Source organism: Vulpes lagopus, chromosome 12, assembly GCF_018345385.1.
Source record: "Vulpes lagopus strain Blue_001 chromosome 12, ASM1834538v1, whole genome shotgun sequence".
In the NCBI taxonomy this organism is placed as follows: Eukaryota; Metazoa; Chordata; class Mammalia; order Carnivora; family Canidae; genus Vulpes; species Vulpes lagopus.
The window spans coordinates 42,498,258-42,520,213 of record NC_054835.1 but is presented as its reverse complement, the minus strand read 5'-3'; the positions used below and the strand labels follow the sequence as shown (position 1 = coordinate 42,520,213).

Below are 21,956 nucleotides of genomic sequence, written 5' to 3'. Positions count from 1 at the left end.
GTGTCTCCCATGAAAAAATAAATTAAATCTTTAAAAAAAAAAACTGGCATATTTAATGTTCATGGCTGTATGGGAAATAAGTTCCCCCAAATACAGCAACTGGGAGTGTAAATTGGAAAAATTTTAAAACAACTTGGCATTCACATTTCAAATATGCATACCCTCTATTCAGCATTATTGCTTTTAGGGATTTAACCCCCACATGTGCACTCAGAGACATATTCACACATATTTATTGTAGAATTATTTGTAACTGCAAAAAAAAATGGAAACACACAAAAGTCTATTAAATGAGACCGGTTAAGTAAACTATGTAACGTCTATAGTGTGGAATACTTGGAAACTGTCAAACTGATAAATAAATGTAAAGATATCCCATGTTCATGAATAGGAAGACTTAATATTGTTATTCTGGCAGTGCACCCCAAATTAGCCTGTAGATTTAGTGCATTCCCTACCAAAATTTCAGCTGTCAACTTTGCAGAAATTGATCCTAAAATTCATATAGAAATTTGAAGGACACAGCATAGCCAAAACAATTTCAAAAAATAAGTTGGAGGATCCACTTTTCCAGTTTCAAAACTTGCTACAATATTATAGTAACCAAGGGATGCCTGGGTGGCTCAGTGGTTGAGCATCTGCCTTCGGCTCAGGTCATGATCCCAGGGTCCTGGGATCCAGTCCTGCATCAGACTCCTTTCAGGGAGCCTGCTTCTCCCTCTGCTTATATCTCTCCCCCCTCTCTGTGTGTCTCTCATGAATAAATCTTAAAAAAAAAAACTATAGTAGGAGATCCCTGGGTGGCTCAGCAGTTTAGTGCCTGCTTTTAGCCCAGGGCGTGATCCTGGGGTCCCAGGATCGAGTCCCACATCAGGCTCCCTGCATGGAGCCTGCTTCTCACTTTTCTTGTGTCTCCACCTCTCTCTCTCTCTCTCTCTCTCTCTCTCTCTCTCTCTGTGTGTGTCTCATGAATGAATAAATAAAATCCTTAAAAAAAACTATAGTAATCAAGACAATGTAGTACTGGCATAAGGTCAGACATATACATCAATGGAATAGAATTGAGAGTCCAGAAATAAACCCTCACAGTTACAGTCAATTAATTTTATCAAAATTAAAAATCACAAGGCCTGGCCAAAGGGAGCTGGGTGGGCACAGGGAAGGGGAAAATGGGCATGGACCCTTTGATGTCATATTTCTTTGTGACTCTGAAGTCTGCTTATTTTCAGTCCTCTCTATTCCAAAAAAAAAAAAAAAGATGCACCTCCTTAAAAGCAAAAAGCAGAGGGAGAGAGATTCCTAAATTAGAGGGTTTAAGGACACTGGAGTGTTTCTTGAGGAATGAGAGAAATGTTCTGCAGTCCTCAGAAGAACTATACCCTTTCCACTAAAGTGGAATTTCACTGCACCCATTTCACAGGTAAATACCTTTTGTTTAATAAATATGTTTCACATTTCTTTGCCATAGCAATCAGAGTAACTGCATCTGATTCATATTTTCCTAAAGCTTAGGCTCACACCTTGACTATTAATTATCTTGTCCTTTGAGAGTGAAGCCTACAAGGCCCATCAGCTTATCCAGGACTGTTTGCCCCTACATCCAATGTCTCCAGGATGCTGAGCTTCTAAGTCCATCAGTCTGCCTTTTGCATTTTATTCCTGTTAAATGCTTTTAATCCTTGCTAAAGTCAAAGTGATTGCTTTTCCTCTGATCTTTCTATAATCTACGGTTGCTTGGAAATCAGATAACATTCATTAAAAATATCTGAACTATATGGGGCACCTGGCTGCCTCGGTCAGTAGAGCATACAACTCTTGATCTCAGGGTCATGAGTTTGAGCCCTATGTTGTGTGTGTGTGTGTGTGTGTGTGTGCACATACACATATGAAATAAGAGAAAGATGCTATATGAAGGAAACTTTGAGTTCTCTCACAGAGACAGTTTGATTCTATTGAGAGTTTAGTGAGAGTTTCTTAACCTCAGTACTACTCATTTTGGGAAGAATAATCTTTGTTGTGGGAGTGTCCTTTGCATTGTGGGATGTTTAGCAGCATCCCTGGCCTCTGCTTGCTAGATGCCCAGAGGACCTCGCCCTAGTTGTGACAACCCAGAATATCTCCGCACACTGCCAAATATCCCTGATGGGCAAATCACTCCTTTAAGGATACTTTTCAGGATACTTGTATCAATCACTCTAGTTTTTTTCCCTGTGTTTATTTTTTTACAGTTCTGTGCAGTTGTGGTTAATATGTTCATTTATAGATTATCCTAACATTTCATGAAAAATGTGTGTGCCCATACTTTGTTAATGGAAGCATAAATGGGACCTCCCCTTGCCTCAGGATACACAGGAGGTAAACTGTGCACAAATGTCACTAGTGTACAGGGTTGTCCTGATTCTCAGCAGGAGCCTCACTCACTCTCCAGACCCTCTCTAGCCCCAGGCTGAGCACCACTGCCACACACAATTCCCCAACCCTGCCCCCCCCCCACAGAATGCCACCACCCCTGAATTGGGCTGTTTGTCACCTCCCCCAGCCACCCCCTCTGCCCAAGCTCTTTGTTGAGCATGTGGTGCTCTCCATCCACACTGTACCACCAAACACTGCCTGTCCCCCCAGTCTGGCACTGGGCTTTCTCTGGGCCCGTCATCTTTCCTGGTGCATCTATCAACCATTTTTGGCCTGAGCCAAAATGGCCTTTTGGCACGGAGCAGCCTGGCTCTTGTTGCTGGCCAATCTGTTCTGTGTAGTACCTTTCTCTCCTCACCGGTTATTTCAATTCCTGGAAGGCAAGGCTGACTCTAAGGAGAAAGCCACTTCCACTATGCTCCCACCCCCAGCACAAGCCTCGTGTCAGGCACCCAACAGCTCCTCAAGCCCACTACGTTGAACTTGGCATTTAATCCCTGCCCAGGGATCCCTGGGTGGCGCAGCGGTTTGGCGCCTGCCTTTGGCCCAGGGCGCGATCCTGGAGACCCGGGATCGAATCCCACGTCGGGCTCCCGGTGCATGGAGCCTGCTTCTCCCTCTGCCTGTGTCTCTGCCTCTCTCTCTATCTCTCTGTGACTATCATAAATAAATAAAAAAAATTAAAAAAAAAATCCCTGCCCAGCGCTGCTCTTCCCATCTGGTTTCCTAATGCTCTTCCTAACACCTCCTGCTCAGGAGCTTTGCCAACCCCTGTCCACCTGCCAGTTAACATTCTCCCAGGTTCAGCCCGAAAAGGTGTCCTTAAAGGGGCGCCTGGGTGGTTCACTTGGTTGGGTATCTGCCTTTGGCTCAGGTCATGATCCTAGGGTCTAGGATCAAGCCCCAGTCCAGCTCCCTGCTCAGCAGGGAGTCTGCTTCTCCCTCTCCCTCCGCTCATGCTCGTTCTCTCAGATAAATAAATAAATAATTTTTTAAAGTGCCCTTAAGGTAGAATTAAATCTTTTCCTCCCTGCCAAGAGCCAATCTTCCACCTCTGTCCTACACACATCCATTAATACCTGGCACACGATCTTGCACCTTAAATTAGATTGAATGTGAGCCTGTCTCATCTCTACCCACTCACACCCGGCCAGGAGCACCCTGAGGAAAGGGCCTGAGAGCTGTCTATCCCTGCCCTCACAACCCTCCCTTCGGGGCCTGGCTGCCCAGCATTTATTCTGAGTTCGTTGAACACAAAAGAAACAGGATGCACAGGTGTCCCTAACCCAGAAGCAGACATCCTGTAAACGCCCTGGAGTGCACCCCTAAGGGGCAGCTCCCTTCGCCGCCCAACGCACTCCGGGGCCACACCACCTCGGGAAGACTCCGCCAGGCGCCCGCAGCCCGGCCGAGCCCGGCCAGGAGGTCACATGATTCTCCAATCACATGATCCCAGAAAACAGTGGAGGGGGGAGGGTGGGAAGCGAGAAGAAGGGAGGGACGACCGCGAATTGAGTAAGAAAAAAAAGCAGAGCTTTGCAGGCTGGCCCCGCCTCTACCGTCGACCAGCAGCCAGTAGGAGCGCGACAGCCCGGACGCCTGGCCAATGGAAACGGAGGTGGGCGGGCCGTCGCGCCGCAGGCCCTAGTCCGGAGCGGCCCGGCCCCGCTTCGCAGCGAGCGCGGAGCCGGTCACAGGTAAGGAGGGCGGCCGCGCAGACCTCTCGCTTCCTCGGCAGTTCGGCCGGGCGGACGTGAGGGCTTGAGGCTCGTCTGGAGTTTCAGCCGGGAGGCAAGAGAAGACTGGCTCAGAGAAGCTCCTTTGGGGCTTTCCGATGCACGGGAGGCAGTTTTACGGGGGGCCGGGGGTAAGCAGTGATTGCAGTGACCCCCACGAGAAGGGGGCTCTCTCCCTCTCCAGCGGCCCCGGAAGCTGCAGCTCCTTCCCCAGAGCAGGGACCACTTCATTCTTGAGCCGGCTCCGGGCCGGTCCGGGTGCTGCTGCTGGTGCTGCTGGTGCTGCTGGTGGTGGTGCTGGGTGGTCCCCGGGGCACTGGGAGCGAGAGAGGCGCGCGCCCTGGTCCTGGAGCTCAGAGGGCTGCGAGTAGGCTGATGGCCCTGCCCCCCTCCAGGGTAGCAGGGCTGGGGGGTTGGGGGGGGGCGGTGACCGAACGCCGGGGTTGGGTCGGCCTCTCCCGTACTTCCTCTCGTGGGGGGTGGGACCAGCCAACTTCCGCCTCTCCCGGCCACTTTTCCTGCTCACTCGCAGTTGGGTTGGCTCACCTTTTGGGAATCTCTCTCCTGACGCTCGGAGTTGGGGGCTGCCACCTAGTGGAAGATGGCAGAGCTGGGGGCTTGAAGAGGCTCCTGGCCCTCTCTACCTTGGCAGTGGGGGGTGGGGGGGAGAGAGGTCATCCTGGTTGTGAGTGTGCGCGCGCGTCTGTGCATTGGTATTCACTAGAAGCACACGCTGTACTCCCTAACTTTAGGATGCCAAAGACTGCCCCGTGGTCCCAGATTTGTGCAGACAGGCACCCCTTCTGGCCTAAGCCAGGACAAGGGACAGTCTACGGAAGGTTGAGGTATGACTCCTAAGAAGTAGGCGGGACGAATCTTGCCTGGAGCTGTGAGTGTAGAGGAGAGGGTGAAAGGGGCCAAAGTACAGGACCAGCCAGGCGGTGTCCCCTGGAAACGGTCTCTGAGCTGGGACTGGGGCCGCGAGGAGAGCCAGGTGAGGGAGAGAAGGATGCAAGTGACTGGCTGGGTGTAAGTCGTCACCACACCCAGTGTGCAGTGTCCACACAGAGACTCATGGGGGAACTGAGGCCCCAGGACAGCAACTTTTGAGGCTCTCACCATCAGTGGTGGCAATTCTAGGACTAGCACCCCAGTGCAGTATCCAGCACCCCTGTGCTTCTCATTTCTGTCCTTCCTTGTCCACCTGCTCAGAAAATGCTTCTGTCTCCCTCCTCTGCTGGGACCCCAGGCCTCTACTCTCCTGGGGTTCAGGGGTCCATTCCTGGACACTGTCCATGGTGCCACCTGGTGACATGAACCCAGGTCTAGTATGCTGTGTAGCTCTCAAAGCCTGTCATCTCCATGACTGGATATATGACAAGGGCATGTTACCGAACTTCTCTGAGCCTCAAAGTAAAGGTAATAATTAGTACTTTGGATGGTTGTTGCAAAAAAGAAAGAAAATAGGATAGAGTATTGTAACTGGCCTGGGAGAGGCTCAACAAACTTTTTTTTTTTTTTTAAAGATATTTATTTATTTATTTACTTATTTATCTATCTATCTATCTATCTATCTATCTATCTATCTATCTATTTATGAGACACAGAGAGAGGCAGAAACACAGGCAGAGGGAGAAGCAGGCTCCTTGCAGGGAGCCTGATGCGGGACTCGATCCCCAGACCCTGGGATCACACCCTGAGACAAAAGCAGACACTCAACTTCTGAGCCACCCAGGCATCCTGAAGCTCAATAGACATTGCTGGTCTTGCCCCTCTAGGCAGGGTAACATCTTCTGGGCCCATCCCGTTGAACTAGTGGGGCTGGCTGAGCTTGGAGTACTCATTTAGGAAGTCAGAGGTTACTCCCCAGAGACTCATGCTAGTGCAGCTGAGTGCATGTGATCCTCTTCATGTACTGCTGAGTTTCAGCTTCCGGGTAGGGGGGAGGCAGGGTTTGGGGGTGGTATGTTTGGGGAGTCTTAAAGGGCCTGGTGGTGTTGGGGGAACCCAAGAGCACAGGTGTCTCAAAGGCTGGCCCGGCCTGTGCACCCCTTCCCTGGGTGGTTGGGGACAGTTGGGGGGGCAGGTATGGCTGGCCTCTGGGGTAGGCAGCCCAGATTCCACCGGCTACCACACTTCCCTTTTCATAACTTTCTCAACACCCTGGTTTCCCACGTCATCATGTGACGCCCCTCCCCCACCCCACACAGGGAGGCTTCTGGAGGGGCTGGCTGAGGAAGTGGAACCCCAGCTTTTCTTCAAAGGGGGACTCCCTCTTTGCCCCCCAGCCCAGTCCTCCCATGGCCACTGATGCCTTGCCCACTCCCTGGAGGTGCCCTATGTCCCTACAGATCAGACCCACAAACCCCACAAATTTTCCTTTCACAGGCTTACATTTTTTTCTTAAGATTTTTTTTTTTTTTAAGTATTCTCTGCACTTAACATGGGGCTCAAATCTACAACCCCAAGATCAAGAGTCACATGCCCTATTGACTAAGCCAGACTGGCGCTCTCATACGCCTACATCTTTATACACTCACCCACAGATGGAGACATTTGGCCACATTTTGGGGACACAGATCGACACACATACTTGGTTTTGTTTTGTTTCTTTTTTAATTAAAAAAATATTTTATTTATTTATTTGACAGAGAGCACAAGCAGCGAGAGTGGCAGGCAGAGGGAGAGGGAGAAACAGGCTCCCCACTGAGCAGGGAGCTTGACACCAGGCTCCATCCCAGGAGCTTGGGATCATGACCTGAGCTGAAGGTAGACACTTAACCAAGTGAGCCACCCAGGCACCCCTGACATGCATCCTTGTGTCAGCACTTCTGTCCAGGTGCTGTTACACATGTGACGCACATACAGGACACATATAGGAAGCTGGATCTTGGGCCTCACATCTTTCTTCCTGCCTCAACAGGGAATTGTTGGAGAGGCTCAGGTGGTATCTGGCATGGACCTGGGGGAGTGACTGGCCCCAGAATCAAGGGTCACATGGGCTTGTTGAAGCTAGTCGCCAAATGCCTCTTGGTGTTTTGCAGGCAGACCATGTGGACCCTGGTGAGCTGGGTGGCCTTGGTGGCTGGGCTGGTAGCTGGGACACAGTGCCCAGATGGTCAGTTCTGCCCTGTGGCCTGCTGCCTAGACCCAGGAGGAGCCAGCTACAGTTGCTGCAATCCCATTCCGGTGAGTGCCCTACAGCCCAGGCAAGAGCCGGCAGCCTGGCATTTTCCAAAGGGGCATCTCAGCATGGCCAAGTGGGGGGGGGGGGGGCAGGCTTGGGTCCTTCATTTTGTTCTCTCCTCTCGCTTTCCAGGGCAAGTGGCCCACGGCGCTGAGCAGGCATCTGGGCAGGCCCTGCCAGCTAGATGCCCACTGCTCTCCTGGCTACTCCTGCCTCCTCACGATCTTGGGGACCTCCAGCTGCTGCCCGTTCCCAGAGGTGAGGGTACCATTAGCTCAACGCAGGGGCTCAGGTCAGCATTTAGACTTTCCCTCCACTCACCCCAGGTAAAAGGGCCTAGCCAATGTCGGCATCTCTGTGTCCCACAGGCTGTGTCGTGTGCCGATGGCCGCCACTGCTGCCCACGAGGCTACCACTGCAGTGCTGATGGGAGGTCCTGCTTCCAAAGATCAGGTGCGGCAGGGGTGGAGGTGGAGGGCAGGCAGATGGGCAGCATGCGGAGGATGGCCTGCCCAGGAACCCCGCCAGCTGGGTGACCTGATTCCTGCCCTTGTGCCCTCATTCTCGTGGCATCTGTACTAAACAACCCCTTTGCTTGTGCTGGACAGAGGAGCAGCACCAGGTTAGGAAGGGGCGGGAGAGGATGCCAGACTCAAGGCCCAGCGCCAGGCATTCTGAGGGTGGAGAGAGGTCAAGCTGGGCTGGTTTAAGGCCAGTCTAGGGATCCCTGGGTGGCGCAGTGGTTTGGCGCCTGCCTTTGGCCCAGGGCGCGATCCTAGAGACCCGGGATCGAATCCCACGTTGGGCTCCCGGTGCATGGAGCCTGCTTCTCCTTCTGCCTGTGTCTCTGCCTCTCTCTCTCTCTCTCTGTGACTTTCATAAAAAAAATAAAATAAAATAATAATAATAATAATAATAATAAGGCCAGTCTAGTCACTGGATGCCCCTCCTGGTGCCATATTGCCGCAGTGGACTGGCTTGTGGGAACAGTGGGTTAGGCGCGCCTGGGAGAGCACTGAGCCCAGTGCCGGACCCCGAGCCCCACTGTGCTGGGCCTGGAGGCTCTGGCCCCAGCAGCTCCTCGAGTGACGGGAGTATTGGCCTTCCCTGACTGGTTGGCGGAATCCTGGGTCATCCTGTCCACAGATACCAACCCCTTGGGTGCCATCCAGTGCCCTGACAGCCAGTTTGAATGTCCCAACTCCTCCACATGCTGCACTATGCTAGATGGCTCCTGGGGATGCTGCCCCATGCCCCAGGTACAGGTTTGGGAAGAGGGGGGTGGGTGAAGCAGCAGGGGCAGAGCAAGGGGCTGGAGAGGGCAAAGACCAGGTCGGAACCATCTCTCGTCAGGCTTCTTGCTGCGAGGACAAGGTGCACTGCTGCCCTCATGGTACCTCCTGTGACCTGGCTCATGCCCGCTGCCTCACGGCCACAGGCAGCCACCCCCTGGCAAAGAAGATCCCCGCACAAAGGAGTAACAGGGCAGGTAAGGAAGTGGGAGAGCATCAGGTTCAGGGTTGGAAGTGAGGCAAGGCCTCATCTGGCTCTCAGCTGGGGAAGAGCTCCCCGCCACCTGGGCTGCCCTGCACACTTCTCACCCCTTCCAGGGGTCATATGCCCTGATGGCCAGTCCCAGTGCCCTGATGGTTCCACCTGCTGCGAGCTGCCCAGCGGGAAGTATGGCTGCTGCCCAATGCCTCATGTGAGTGAAGGGCTAGGTGCCCACAGTCACCTGGCCCGGACACCTACCTTGGAGGGACGCCTTGGGGTGGGGCGCGCTGGCAGGTCCTTGGAAGCTTGGCTGCTCAGGACTCATGCCACCCCCTAGTGGGGGACTGAGGCAGTGTCAGCTGTCACCTGGCTGCTCCCTGAGCTCTATGGAGACTGGAAGTCACAGGACCTTCCCCTCCCCCCACCCAGGCCATCTGCTGCTCCGATCACCTGCACTGTTGCCCCCAGGATACTGTGTGCGACTTGGTCCAGAGTAAGTGCCTCTCCAAGGAGAATGCTACGGACCTCCTCACCAAGCTGCCAGCACACACAGGTACCAGAGGAAGGCTGCAGACCCCATTCTACCTGCACCATGTGCAGGAGCTCTCCACCCAACTGTTCCAGGAACAGATGAGGGGTGGGAGGCTGATGGCCACAAGGAGGGGATAGGGCTGGCACAGCCCCCTTTCCTCCACACTAGTCATTGCCTTTGGGTCACTGCTGAGGTGGCCTAAATATACTCTCCATCCTCCATACCTGGGTTCAGCTGTGGCGCCCGCAAGGGGTTGGGTGTCCTGAGGGCCCCCACAGCCACCGCTGACCTGTCCTCCGTGCCTTTCTTACAGTGCAGGAGGTGAAATGTGACATGGAGGTGAGCTGCCCAGATGGCTACACCTGCTGCCGTCTGCAGTCAGGGGCCTGGGGCTGCTGCCCTTTTGCCCAGGTACCCAGGAGTGGTGGGTGGGCTGGGCTGAGCAGAAAGTGGCAGCCAGCTAGGCCTCGTGCCCACTGTCCCCTGTCCATTCACCCTAGGCCGTATGCTGTGAGGACCATGTACACTGCTGCCCGGCTGGGTTTAAATGTGACACAGCGAAGGGCACCTGTGAACAGAACACCCCTCAGATGCCCTGGATGGTGCAGGCCCCAGCCCGCCTTCAGCTGCTGAACCCCCAGGCCACAGAGAATGACGTCCCCTGTGATAACGTCACCAGCTGTCCCTCCTCCAATACCTGCTGTCGACTTATGTCCGGGGAGTGGGGCTGCTGTCCTGCCCCAGAGGTGTGTGGGTAGGGGGAAAACATGGCAGGGGGATGACAGGGTCTTAGCCAAGGCAGGTGGCCAGCCTCCTGTTGCTTTGCTCTTCTCTCCCCTGCCTGGCCCACAGGTGGCACACCAGCTGGGTCAAGTTCATTCCCAGCTGGAGGAGCTGTGAGCAGGAGAGGGAGTCGGGCTAGGCAGGGGCTTAACTTTCTGTCCCACATGGCAGCTTCCCAGACCATCCTGTTCTACCACTGCCCCCCCTACCCCGCCCCCCCGCCAGGCTGTTTGCTGCTCAGACCACCAGCACTGCTGCCCCCATGGCTATACGTGCTTGGACGACGGGCACTGTCAGAGGGGGAGCAAGGTGGTGAGTGGACTGGAGAAGATGCCTGCCCGCCGGGCTTCCCCATCTCACCGCAGGGATATAGGCTGTGACCAGCACACCAGCTGCCCCGTGGGACAGACCTGCTGCCCAAGCCTGAGTGGAGGCTGGGCCTGCTGCCAGTTGCCTCATGTGAGTGCCCCCACCACCACCACCCCACCTGCCCTGGACAGGGGGTCTGAGTCTCCTAGGGAGAGGAGGGGAGAGTTGAAGGCTGCCCTGTCCCTCCCAGGCTGTGTGCTGTGAGGACCGTCAGCACTGCTGCCCGGCCGGGTACACCTGCAACGTGAAGGCCCGATCCTGTGAAAAGGAGGCAGACTCGACCCACCTGGCCGTCCGCCTGGCCCGTGGCCCTCGCGTGGGTGTGGGGAACGTGAAGTGTGGGGAAGGGCACTTCTGCCATGATAACCAGACCTGCTGTCGAGATAGCCGAGGAGGCTGGGCCTGCTGTCCCTATCGCCAGGTCAGTGCCCCCTCACCCCTGCCCTGGAGCTCAGTATCCCTGGGAGCCAGGTCCTGCTGTGCTCCACTCTGACTCCCTGCCCCCACCCATCTGTGGCCGTCCAGGGTGTCTGTTGTGCAGATCAGCGTCACTGCTGCCCCACTGGCTTCCACTGTGGGGCCAAGGGCACCAAATGTCTGCGGAGGGAGAGCCTGCGCTGGGACATGCCACTGAGGGACCCAGCCCCAAGACAGCTGCTGTGAGGCGAGCCGAAGGACTATAGAGTCTGCAGCCCTTGGGACTCTGCTCGGAGGGTCCCCACTGCTCAGGCCTCCCCCAGCACCTCTCCCCCACCAAATTCTCCCAAGTCCCCCATCCTGAGTCCCACCCCCATCATGGTTGCTGGGGCCTCAACCTAAGGCCTTCCCTATCTCAAGGGAGGCTGTGGCGAAAGCCATGTTACAAGCTGCCATCCCTCCCTGTTTCCGTCTACCCTGTGGCCAGGTGCTCTTCCCTATCCACAGGTGTATGTGTGTATGTGCTGCAGTAAAGTTTGTACACTTTCTTAACAGCGTCTGATTTGACCACCTTGCCTGCCCTACTCTGAGAAGGGCTCCCACCCAGGGTCCATGTTCCCCAACCCCACAGAAAGACACACACACAGAGTTAATCTCACCAGTTTTATATTTGCTGTTGCCCACAGCAATCCCATCACACGATCCCCTAGTCCCCAGAGCCGCCCCAGCCACCAGCCCTGTGACATTGTAGCCCAGAGATGGGCTAGTCAGCAAGCAGCACCCCCTCCCCTCCCGGGGGTCCACAGAAAAGGCCCCCTCCCTTCCCGGCCCTCACACTAGCAGCTGAGGCCCGGTCGCCCCTCCTGCTTCCCCACAATAGATCTTTCTATGTACAGCCACGTTTATACAGGCACTGCTTCCCCCCACCCAGCCCTCCTTCCCCAGCACCTCCCAAATGGGGGTCTGGACCCCTCCCACCTCCCTCTTGGAGGCTGACCCGGGTCCCTCCCGAGACCTCACCCAGCACGTACCACTGGACAGCTCCGCAGGCCCCCCGCCACCTCTCCGGGCAGGGCGGGGGGGCACTGGGGCGCTAAGAGCGAGGGCCCCCGCGGCCCCCCGGCGCGCGCACCCTGGGGGCGGAGCCGGGCGGGAGGGGCGGGGGCGGAGCCGGGGGCGGCGCCAGGCCGGGCGGGGGCGCTACTTGACGTTGAACACCATCAGCGGCCGCTCCTCCCGCCGCTGCCACGGGCTCTTCTTGTCGCCCGCCTCGTCGCCCGCCTCCGCCCCCAGCTCGTCCTCCGGGCTGGTGAGCGAGTCGCGCCGCAGCTCGCTGGCGCTGCTGCGGGAACTGTCCCCGCGGCTGCGGCCGCGACCCCGGGGCACGGTGGCCGCCCGGCCCTCGGGCGCCGCCACCTCGTCCAGCAGCGGCGTCAGCGAGTTGTCCTCGGGGGAGCAGAGGCCCGTGCGGCTCTCGCTGCTGCTCGGCTCCGTGTCCTCGCTGAGCGCCAGGCGCGGGGGCGCGGGCGGCGGCGGCGGGGGCGGCGGGGCGGCGGGGGGGGCGCGCTCCCGCTCCCGCTCCTCGCGCAGGGGCCGCCGGCGCGCGGGCCGCGCCTCGTGCACGTCGACGCCCGAGTCCAGGCTGGCGTCGGTGCTGCGGCCGCCCCCGCCCGCCTGCAGGTCGATGTAGGAGTGGCGCACCTGCGAGTTGGAGCGCCCGTCCAGGGACACGAACCAGGCGCGCGGGTGAGGCTTCACGCCCAGTTCGAGCAGCTTCTTCTCGGTCAGAGCCTGCAGCTCCCCGTTGAGCTGCGCCATGGTGGACTCGTTGAACAGCACCGGGATGGTGACCGAGCCGCTGACCGGCGCCGAGCGCCCGCCCCCCCAGGCCTCGCCGCCGCCGCCGCCGCCGCCCTCGCCGCCCGCGCCCGAGTGGCTCTGCATCAGCGGGCGCTGGGGGTCGGGCGCGGGGAAGGGGCGCGCGGGGCCGGGGCCCGTGCTCTCGGCCGGGGCCGCCTCGTCGCCGGGCCCCGCGGCGCCCCCCTCGCCGCCCAGGCGCACGTAGTGCGCGGGGATCACCAGGGTGGGCATGACGTTGCGGTAGACGCTGTCCTTGAGGTGGTCGATGGAGCCGCAGAAGATGAGCTGCCCGGCCTGGCTGAGCGACGGCGGCCGCGCCAGCTGGTCCACGGACTGCGACAGCAGGAAGTCGGGGGGCTTGCCCTCGGCCGCCCCCTTGTGGCCCAGGTAGTGCTCGAAGGGCGGCGGCGGCGAGGGCGGCTCCTGCAGGAAGGCCGGGGTGGCCGAGGCGCCCCGCCGGTACTCCTCGAGGCCTGGCTCCAGCCCGCCGGGCCCCTCGACGGAGCGGGCGCCCTTGAGGCCCGCGCCCTCGCCCCCGCGGGCGCCCCCAGGCTCGGCGGCCGGACGGCTGGCCGCGCGTGGCTTGGCGCGGAAGAAGTCGTCCCGGGAGGCGGCCAGGTCCCGGGAGCTGGAGAAGGCCGAGTGCAGGGGGCCTGGGGGCGGAGCCTCAGGGTCCCCCGACGGCGCGGGCTCCAAGGGTCCCCCACAAATGAGGTGGAGCTGAGACATCGAGGTGGCTTGGTCTCGTTTGTTACCATCAGAGGGCCCAGACAGCTGCAGTTTGCGGTGCTGTTGCCTCGGCTTCAGGCAGCGCCTCCTGGAGGGTGTTGGGGGGGGGACCGCGATCTCAGGAAAGGGTGGGGGCCAGAGCAGCTCCCTACCCCCGCGGTTGCAAGATGAGGGATGGGGGGAATGCCTGGGACTGGAGAGAAATACTGGGGAGCCCGGAGGGGCCTTGGGATTGGTTTGCGAAAGTGTCTGTGGGAGGGCCAGCCAGCAGCTCTTCCCGTTTGGGTCCCCCTGAGGGGAACTGCACTCCTTCACACGTAGGCGGTGCTGCGAGAACCTGGGAGGAGCTCCTCTGAGGGGCCGGGCTGGAGGTCTTGCCTCCTCTCCCCCCACTTCTCTTCAGCCACCTGCCTCTGGGGTCCTAGCATGTGCATTTGCTGCCTTTTCCTGTCAAGGCCTTGAAAATTGGAATTGTATTTTACACGTGCTTGGAGCGCGAGTGCCCAGCCCCACAGCAGACCTAGGGTGGGCCTCAGTCTGCTGGGATGAGGGGAGCATGGGCGATGGGGAGGCACTCACCGGCAGTAGTAGATGAGCAGACACAACAGAATGAGCACCAGCAGGGCCAGGGCTGCCAGGATGGTGAGCAGGAAGATGGTGTGGTAGGTACCAATGTCCTGGATGCCGGATGTGATGGTGACCAGTCCTGTGCCAGGCAAGGGTTTAGTTTTCCAGGCATGGGTGCCCTTCTGCCTTCCAGGAGTCCACACTCCCAGCCTCCCTTCCCCCACTGTGCCGCGTACTGGCTGTCCCCCTGTCTCTCACCAGCGGTGGGGGAAGCCATGGCAGCTGCCCAGTACCCCAGCTGGGGGGAGACGAAGGTCCAGTAGAGCTGCCGGCCTTCCTTCCGGATCACACCAGTGCCATTGCGTACCCACAGTCCTGGGAGAGGCAGGAGTTTTGTGAAACTCGATGCCCATCCCCCCATCTAATTCCCACTGTCTTCCCCCAAACTCCAGCAGCTGCCACCCCCTAAGGCACTCACCACTCTTGGGGTCGAACCTCCAGGCTGGAATGCTGGTGCCTGCGGTCAGGGCGCGAGGCTCTGAGGGCACGGGCAGGGACAGGTGAATGGGGCCCGAAAGTGGCACTTCTGTTCCATTGCCCGTCAGCAGGTGCACACTCACGGCAGCCAGGGGCATCAGCTCTAGCCAGGAGCCATTGCCTGGGGGAAAGGAGACAGGGCTGAGGGCTAAATCCTGGTGGTGGGGAGGACGCCCTTCCATGCGGAACATGCAGCTTACCTGAGCTGGAGGCCTCAGTTCCCAGGAAGGCAGGGAAAGCGCGCATTTCCTGCTGGGTGCTGGCAGGTGTGAGCGAGGCCCAGAGCTGGCTGTAGGTGGAGCTGACTGGCAGGCGGGCGGCCCGGCGCTGGAACTGCACCCAGGGCTGGGAGCGGGCACCTGGATAGAGAGGCAGGGCTGCTGTGGCTTGGCCAGGGACAAGCTTCCCCAGGGAACAGAGCAGAAAGCGAATATTTGAGAAGGGAGCTAACCCAGTAGCCACCGGGTTAAGCCACTTGGGAAGGTCAGAGAGGGTGGTGGCTTGGGGAGAACTGCATTCATAGAATGCTGACAGGGAAAGGACTTGGACCTGAAATCTGTCCTGGGTGTGTGACCCTGAGCAAGTTGCTTGCTCTCTCTGAAACACCATTTCCTTATTAACCTCTACAGTAGGGGATCCCTGGGTGGCTCAGCGGTTTAGCGCCTGCCTTTGGCCCAGGGCGCGATCCTGGAGTCCCGGGATCGAGTCCTGCGTCGGGCTCCCGGCATGGAGCCTGCTTCTCCCTCCTCCTGTGTCTCTGCCTCTCTCTCTATGTCTATCATAAATAAATAAATAAATCTTTAAAAAAAAAAAAAAACCTATACAGTGAAAGGGTTCAGGTCCTCAAACAATTCCCGTTGCCTAGTGTGTGGCGGGCACTGTGTCAGGTGCTGGAGATAGAAAGGTGAAGAAGACACAGTCCACAATTCCCTGCCTTGAAGTTCATGGTCTTGTGCAGGGCTGTGCATCTGGGCACCTGTCAGAACTCCCTGCTGTGTTGGGTGGAGATGGTCTCTGCGCTGCCCACAACACAGTACCCACTAGACACACCTGCCATTTAAGCCCTTGAAAGGTGGCTGCTGTGACTCAGAAACTGGACTTATTTGAAATTTTACAAAATTTATAATGAACTTTTATTTAGCCACATGTTGCTAGTGGCTGCTGTATTACACAGCTTAAGATGTGTGTGTCTTGTCTGTCTGCCTTGGGGTGGGAGGGGGCGTATAAAGAGAATTCCAATACAATAGGGTAGTAGCTAACATTAAGCTTTAAGATGCGCTGGACACTATTCTGAGCGGGCGTCCTGTGTTAATCCCTGTAATTAGTACAATAGCCCTGAAGTAGGTGCTTTCATTATGAACCCTGTGGTAAACACACAGAAATGGAGCCCAGAGAAGTTTAGTGACTTGCCCAAGGCCACAATTCTGGAGCCGGACTGAAGCTCAGGAAGTGCGGTGCTGGCCCAACTTCTCAGCCCCTCTTCACCCTACCTTGCTATTAAAATAACAGGTAGCAAAGGGTGCTTGGCCCACCCAGCTGGGGAAGGCCCAGTGGAATCTTGCAGGCTAAGACTGACTCCACCAGGAAAGAAAATGTAAAGGTACCGCCAGGAGAACGGGTGACCGAAAGGCCCAGAGGCACGGGGCAGCATGCTGGTCCATGGACACAGGTGGCTGCATGGCACGCAGGCCTCACAGGGCACGGTCATAAAGCATAGAGCTTTATGAAGGACTCTAGGCTTTACCTTGAGAGCAGTGGGAGCCACAGGCCATTAAGCTAAGAGGCAACAAAGGGACCATTTGGCATTTTATTACTTATTTATTATTTTCTAAAGTAGGCCCCATGGCCAACATGGGGCTTGAACTCATGACCTTGAGAGCAAGAGTTGAATGTTCTACTGACTGAGCCAGCCTCATTAGGCATTTTAGAAACCTCCAAAGACAGTCTAGAAGCCTCTGGTTCAGGACCAGGGAGATGAAGATGAGCAAACGAGTAACTTGGAGATAAGGGCTCAAGCTAGGAATATAAGTTGGGGAGGGGGTTCTGTCTCTCCAAAACCCACTGTGGCTCCCCCATACTAGCCAGCCCAACCAGTCTGCAGCAGGCACCCCTCCTGCAGAGCCAGACTGGAGCATCCCTTGCACCCTCACTGTCCCCTTCTGCCCCTGCATCTCCAGTGAAGGTGCCTTTGCTCCCCCTTCAATTCCTGAGCCCACAAGGCTCCATAGCTCCCTTCCCCCGATTCCCTTGCCCTGCTACAGGTGAGGGATGTCTCGATGCTGAAGACCGCTGCCCTCTACTCCACTGCTCTGCCTGCTTCGCAATTAGTTCAGGGTTGGCAGTGATCTGTTTGTCCGTCTTCCTACTTATCCGTGAACTCCGCAAGACTTCCTTCCTATTGTTCCCCAGCACCAGACACAAGCCTAGCATGGCACAGGTGCCGCAGTAAGAGTTGGCGGGGCAGAGACTGAAGCCGAGGCTAGAGGGGGACTGCTGTGGGATTGCTCCAGGCCTTGTACCTGAGAGTTGCTCAGTCCCTATGGAATGACCCTCTGATGGCCCTCTCACATAGCTAGGCACCCAGTAGGTGCACAAGAAGTACGTGTAGATCCACCAATGAAACAGGTGGCAGGGAATAGAAATTCTAATGGTAGGAGTAGAGGGAGAATAGAAACCACGAGAAGCCCCAATAATAATAAACATTTATTGACCACCTTCTGTGCTGTTTTTTGCATGCTTGTTGATATTTAATCCTACTTCAATTTGATGATATATTTAAATTGATGATTTGACTGTCAATATCCACATCTTACAGATGAACAAGGGCTCAGAGAGGTGAAGTGACTTGCTCAAAGGCACCCAGCACTAATATGTGCAAGAGTGGAGCTCTCTATCCCCAGTCAGGGGAAGGAAGAGGAGCTGGCATGAGGTGGGGGGAAAAGACGAGCCTTACCAGGAGAGCCCAAAAGGATGTGCACCAGGTCCTCATAGAGGATGAGGGTGGCCGGCCGCTCGGGGAGCAGATAGAGGCTGACTGACGCATACACTGTGGGAGGGGTGGCCCATCAGCTCCAGAGAAAGCTCCCCCACACACACCCCTTCAACCCCAGGGCCAGGCACTCCCTCCATCTCCAAGTGAATCCCAGTGACTGCCTCTTCCTTCAGCCCCCTCTGCATACCCCCAGCCCCGCAGCAGCTGCTGAAAGGCCCGCCCCTCCACCCCCAAAGACTATTTTGGGAAGGGGCTGATGGGGTCAGCTGCTGTCCCCTCCCTCCACCTGCCCCTGCACTCACGGGGCAGCTTGTCAACACGCCAGGGCACTGAGTTGGTGAGGAAGCCGGGGCGGGCAGCAGTGACCAGCACCCAGGTGCCCAAACGGTAACTGAGGGGCAGTATAGCCACGCCCTCCGAGTCCGTGGTGCCAGCGGCCAGCAGCATCCGGTTCCCAAACACGTCCACGGAGGCCCGGGCCAAGGGCACCAGCTCCCCGCTCACATATACCTGCACCTTGATCAGGATCTCTGTGGGCAAGATGGGGTGAGGAGAGTGAGGAGGGAGGGGGGAGGAACTGGGGGGCGTCCCGAGATCAGAGGAGGGGGCTGTGGGGCCCAGGCTCGACAGGGCTTTATGACAGGGCATTGATAGGGCCCTCGTGTAAACCTCACGTCAGCGCATGAGACGTATGATGGTGCTATGGCCATATTTCAAGTGCCACATTTTTACATTTCTGAACTCACATTGTGCCTCTGATTGATGAGGTCATCATTGTGATTGGCAGTATTGTTTTTTTCTTCCTGGTACATGAAATAATGGTATATCTTACAGTCAATGATGTATCAGACTTCATAAAAGATGCTCTTGAGCCCATTTTACAGATAAAGAAGCTGAGGCTCAAAGAGTTTAGATATTTGCCCTGCAGTTAAGGCGGGAGACCTGGGATCCAAACCTGGGAGTCTGCCCCTAGACCCAAATTCTTTTTTTTTTTTTTTTTTTTTTTTTTTAGACCCAAATTCTTAACCACTGGACCCCATGGGGCTGGTGTCAGGGAAGGGAAAGGGAAGAGGGCAGAGAAAGGAGGAATAAGTGGAGGGCCAAGGGTCCACAGGTGAGGAGGAGAGAGCGCAGGGTTCAGCCAATGAGAGGGGTTGCCAGGGGGGCTCGGTCAGAGTGTGGGTCCTGAAGAAAAAGCTGAGAAGGGGACACTAGGGAGTTGGTCATTCTTCTTACTCATCTTCTTCCCAGAATCCTTTGCACAGCTTGTTTCCTTTCAGCTTTAGGGACTCACCCCAACCCCTAAGCCCAAACAAGCACCTCCTGACCCCTCCCCCTCACAAGTACTGCCCACCCCCTCCAAGCCGGTCAGCTACAAGTCAGTCACCATGGCAACGCCCTCATTCCTCCCAGGAGATGGGCAGAGAGCTGGGGCCCTGGCAAGGGGAAGGAGATCTGGGGGGGCCGACCCAGGCCCAAGGGAAACTGGTGTGGAGAGGGCTGCGAAGGGAAGTCCAGGTCTTTTGCTTTCCAGCTGCCTCTGCCCCTGGCCCCAGGATAGTTTGGCCAGGATGGACTGGCAAGTGTCCTGATCTCAGATGGGGTGACCCGGTAGGGACCAGGCCTGGAGCTGTTCTCATGGATTCCCGGGGCAGCCTCTCTGATCCTTGGTACCATCTACCTCTTCCCGCTGAGCATGGCTCCACCCTCAAGAATCTGCCTCACCCCTACCTTGCTGCTAATAATAGGAGGAGCTGTCCATGCCTAGAAAGGTACAGGGGCCTCAGTACAGGGCCCAGAGGCAGGTGAGGAATGGGCTCAGTGCTGGACAAATCCAGGGAAGGCCAGGTACAGAAAGAAGAGCCTGGAGCTCAGGGCAGCAGGGCATGGGGAGGTCAGGGGGGCTTGGGTGTGGAGCCCGACGCTCAACAGTGACAGGTGTTTGATCTCAGGCTTCCAACCCCAAGGGCCAGCGCCACGCCTGGGCCTGGCATCCCATCCAGCTGTTCGCCTGAACCCACCTCCCACACCCCTCCCAGGCCAAAGTCCAACTTGGCAGGGGGGCTGCACACACTCAACTCTTTCCTACTCTCTGGTTTTCCCAGGAGCGGCCAATCTCCCTGCCCCTCCTCCATCACTACCCAGGAGGAATGCTGAGAAGCTAGAGGGGCTTGGCTACTCCCCACCCCTGCCCAGGCTAGGAGCAGCTGGATGGAGCAGCTGGGAAGAGAGGACCCAGGAGTCTGGAATATGGTCATTTGAAGGAATGCTCAGAGTTCCAGGGCCAGAGCCTCAGGGAGGGGAGGGGGCCCAAGGAACCGCACAGGGGTGGGCAGGGGTGAGCAGGTGCCTAGCAGCTTCTCCATCCCCTTCCCCTCAAGCTGGGCTCTCAGCCAGTGAGAGCCTCCCATCCTGACTCTCTTCCAGTCAATTCCCCGGGCCCCCTCCCCTGGGGTACAGGACTTGCAGGAAAGGCTTTTTGAGAAACCAGGGCCCCTTCCTACCCATCAAAGCCTCCTCTCCTCCCACAGAGAGCAGGGAAGACTGAGGCCAGAGGTGAGCCTTCCCCATTTCTCAAGCCTGACATTCCATACTTGCATCCGTCTCTCCTGGCTTCAGCCCTGCCTCCTTCCAGGAGGAAATCCGACCCCCCTCCCTTCATCCGGACCCCACTTCCCTGAACCAGACACCCCCCACCCTGCTTTTCCTGTCAGCTCCTTGGTGGGGAGGCGAAGAGTGGAGAGCACTGCTTCAGGCAGGGATGGGGCCCGGAGGCGGTAGAGGGAAGCGCGCCGGGGTGGTGGGGCAGGAGGCTGGAAGGTGGGCGCGGCCCTGAGACCCCAGGCGTCGGAAGGGAGCCACGGTCTAGCTCGCCCCCCTCGCCCGCTGCAGGAGCCCACCCCACCCCCACCTCACACACCCACCTGGGCCGGGAGGCGCCGGGAGGCTCCGTTTCACCGCGAGGGAGAGGTTAGAAGAGGAGGGGGTGCGCTGGGGCAGGCTGGGGATAGGAGTGGCCGGAGGTCCGCTGGAGGGGACCCAGGCACCTGCCCGCCCCGCCGGCGCAGCCCACAGCCAGCCCAGCATGGCTCCGCCACCACAGCCCTGCCATGCGCTTTGGCTGGGAAGCCCCGCGTACCCCCTTCTCCAGACCCCCCCAAACTGCAGCCCCTCCCCCCTCGAGGGCTGACAGCGCTTCTTTGGTACACCCCCAATCCTGAACCTGGGGGGGCCGGCCGGGGGCTGTCAGGCTCCAGGGCGAAGAACCCCATTCGAGCAGAGTCAATCCGCCCACCGCCTCCCCCTCCCCCTCCCCCCTTCCAGCCCGGCTCGGGGCGCCCAGCCCCCGTCCGGGTCCGAGGTGGCAGCCGAGGCTGGCGCCCCCACCCCGGCCGGGTCGGCAGCGGGGAACCCGCAGGGGGCTGCGGAGCGGGCGCCCGCCCCAGCCCGCCCCTGGGCGGGTGTCTCCGGTAGACAATGGCTCAGGCAGCAGCGCCTCGCGGACCCGGAGAGAGAAAAACAAGGCGAGAGGGGGCGGCGGCGCGGAGCCTGGGGACCCCGCTCTCCCCATTGTGTCTCCTCGAGACCCCCGCCCCGGCCGTCGCCCTCTCCCTCCCCCCTCTCCCCCGTAAGCGCCGACCCCAAGTCGCCGGCTGCCCCCACCCCAGCCCAGGGAACAGAGTACCCCCGATTCACGAGCGCCGAGACGAGGGAGCTGGCGGGCGGGGGCCACATCGAGGGGGCGCAGGCCCGCGATCGCTGCCCCTCTCGGCCGAGACTCACCCTGCGGGCTGGGGGGCTCCGGCGGCGACTTGCCGGGAGCCCGGGAGGCGCCGCCGAGCAGCAGCCCCAGCAGCGGCAGCAGCCGCGCGAGGACGCTGGGGCCACTCGGCGGCGGCATCGCGGGGCTCGGCCGGGCCCTAGCGGCCCATGGCTCCCGCCCGGCCCCGCTCGGCCGGCCCCGCTCAGCCCCAGCTCTGCGCCGCGCCGCGCCGCTCGGGATCCCGCTCTGGCTGCGGCGGCCGCTCGGCGCGATTGTCTCCGCCCGGAGCCGCCGCCAGCGCCCCCTGCAGGCGGCGCCCCACCCCGCAGACCTCGGGGCGCCGCCCCCTCGCTGCCCCGCTCCGCGCGCCGCCCGCGCGCCCGCCCAGCCCGCGCTCAGCCCACCCTGCGGCCCCCACCCTGCGCTGCCAGACCCCGAGCTGCGACGGCTGCCACGGAGAGGGGCCGATCGACCCGAGCGCTTGGAGGTCCGGAGCCCTCGGAATTTGGTGCAGAATTTGGGAGGAAAAGCTACTGCTGACCATACACTCAAAGAGGCAGTAGGGTCACGAGCGTCTC

At 58.4% G+C, this 21,956-nt stretch overlaps 2 protein-coding genes across 3 annotated transcripts; one reads left to right on the top strand and one right to left on the bottom strand.

The window, feature by feature from the left end:
* Nucleotides 1–3,967: 3,967 nt before the first annotated feature.
* GRN (granulin precursor) lies at nucleotides 3,968–11,478 on the top strand. Of its 2 annotated transcripts, none has more exons than XM_041726428.1 (13): nucleotides 3,968–4,109; nucleotides 7,193–7,337; nucleotides 7,468–7,593; nucleotides 7,704–7,788; nucleotides 8,482–8,594; nucleotides 8,689–8,824; nucleotides 8,946–9,040; nucleotides 9,259–9,382; nucleotides 9,675–9,772; nucleotides 9,862–10,107; nucleotides 10,370–10,603; nucleotides 10,704–10,934; nucleotides 11,039–11,478. In XM_041726428.1, the coding sequence occupies exons 2-13, from the start codon at nucleotides 7,200–7,202 to the stop codon at nucleotides 11,174–11,176; spliced, it is 1,764 nt and encodes a 587-aa protein (XP_041582362.1). In that variant the 5' UTR covers nucleotides 3,968–4,109; nucleotides 7,193–7,199; the 3' UTR covers nucleotides 11,177–11,478. The 2 variants fall into 2 exon arrangements, with proteins under 2 accessions (XP_041582362.1, XP_041582364.1); XM_041726430.1 differs by lacking the exon at nucleotides 3,968–4,109 and adding an exon at nucleotides 4,256–4,279.
* A 101-nt stretch (nucleotides 11,479–11,579) lies between these two features.
* On the bottom strand, nucleotides 11,580–21,638 carry FAM171A2 (family with sequence similarity 171 member A2). The gene is made up of 8 exons (XM_041726427.1): nucleotides 21,399–21,638; nucleotides 17,918–18,145; nucleotides 17,577–17,669; nucleotides 14,824–14,982; nucleotides 14,565–14,744; nucleotides 14,345–14,461; nucleotides 14,099–14,225; nucleotides 11,580–13,607 (listed from the first exon to the last, which is right to left on the bottom strand). The coding sequence occupies exons 1-8, from the start codon at nucleotides 21,514–21,516 to the stop codon at nucleotides 12,131–12,133; spliced, it is 2,499 nt and encodes an 832-aa protein (XP_041582361.1). The 5' UTR covers nucleotides 21,517–21,638; the 3' UTR covers nucleotides 11,580–12,130.
* Nucleotides 21,639–21,956: the final 318 nt, after the last annotated feature.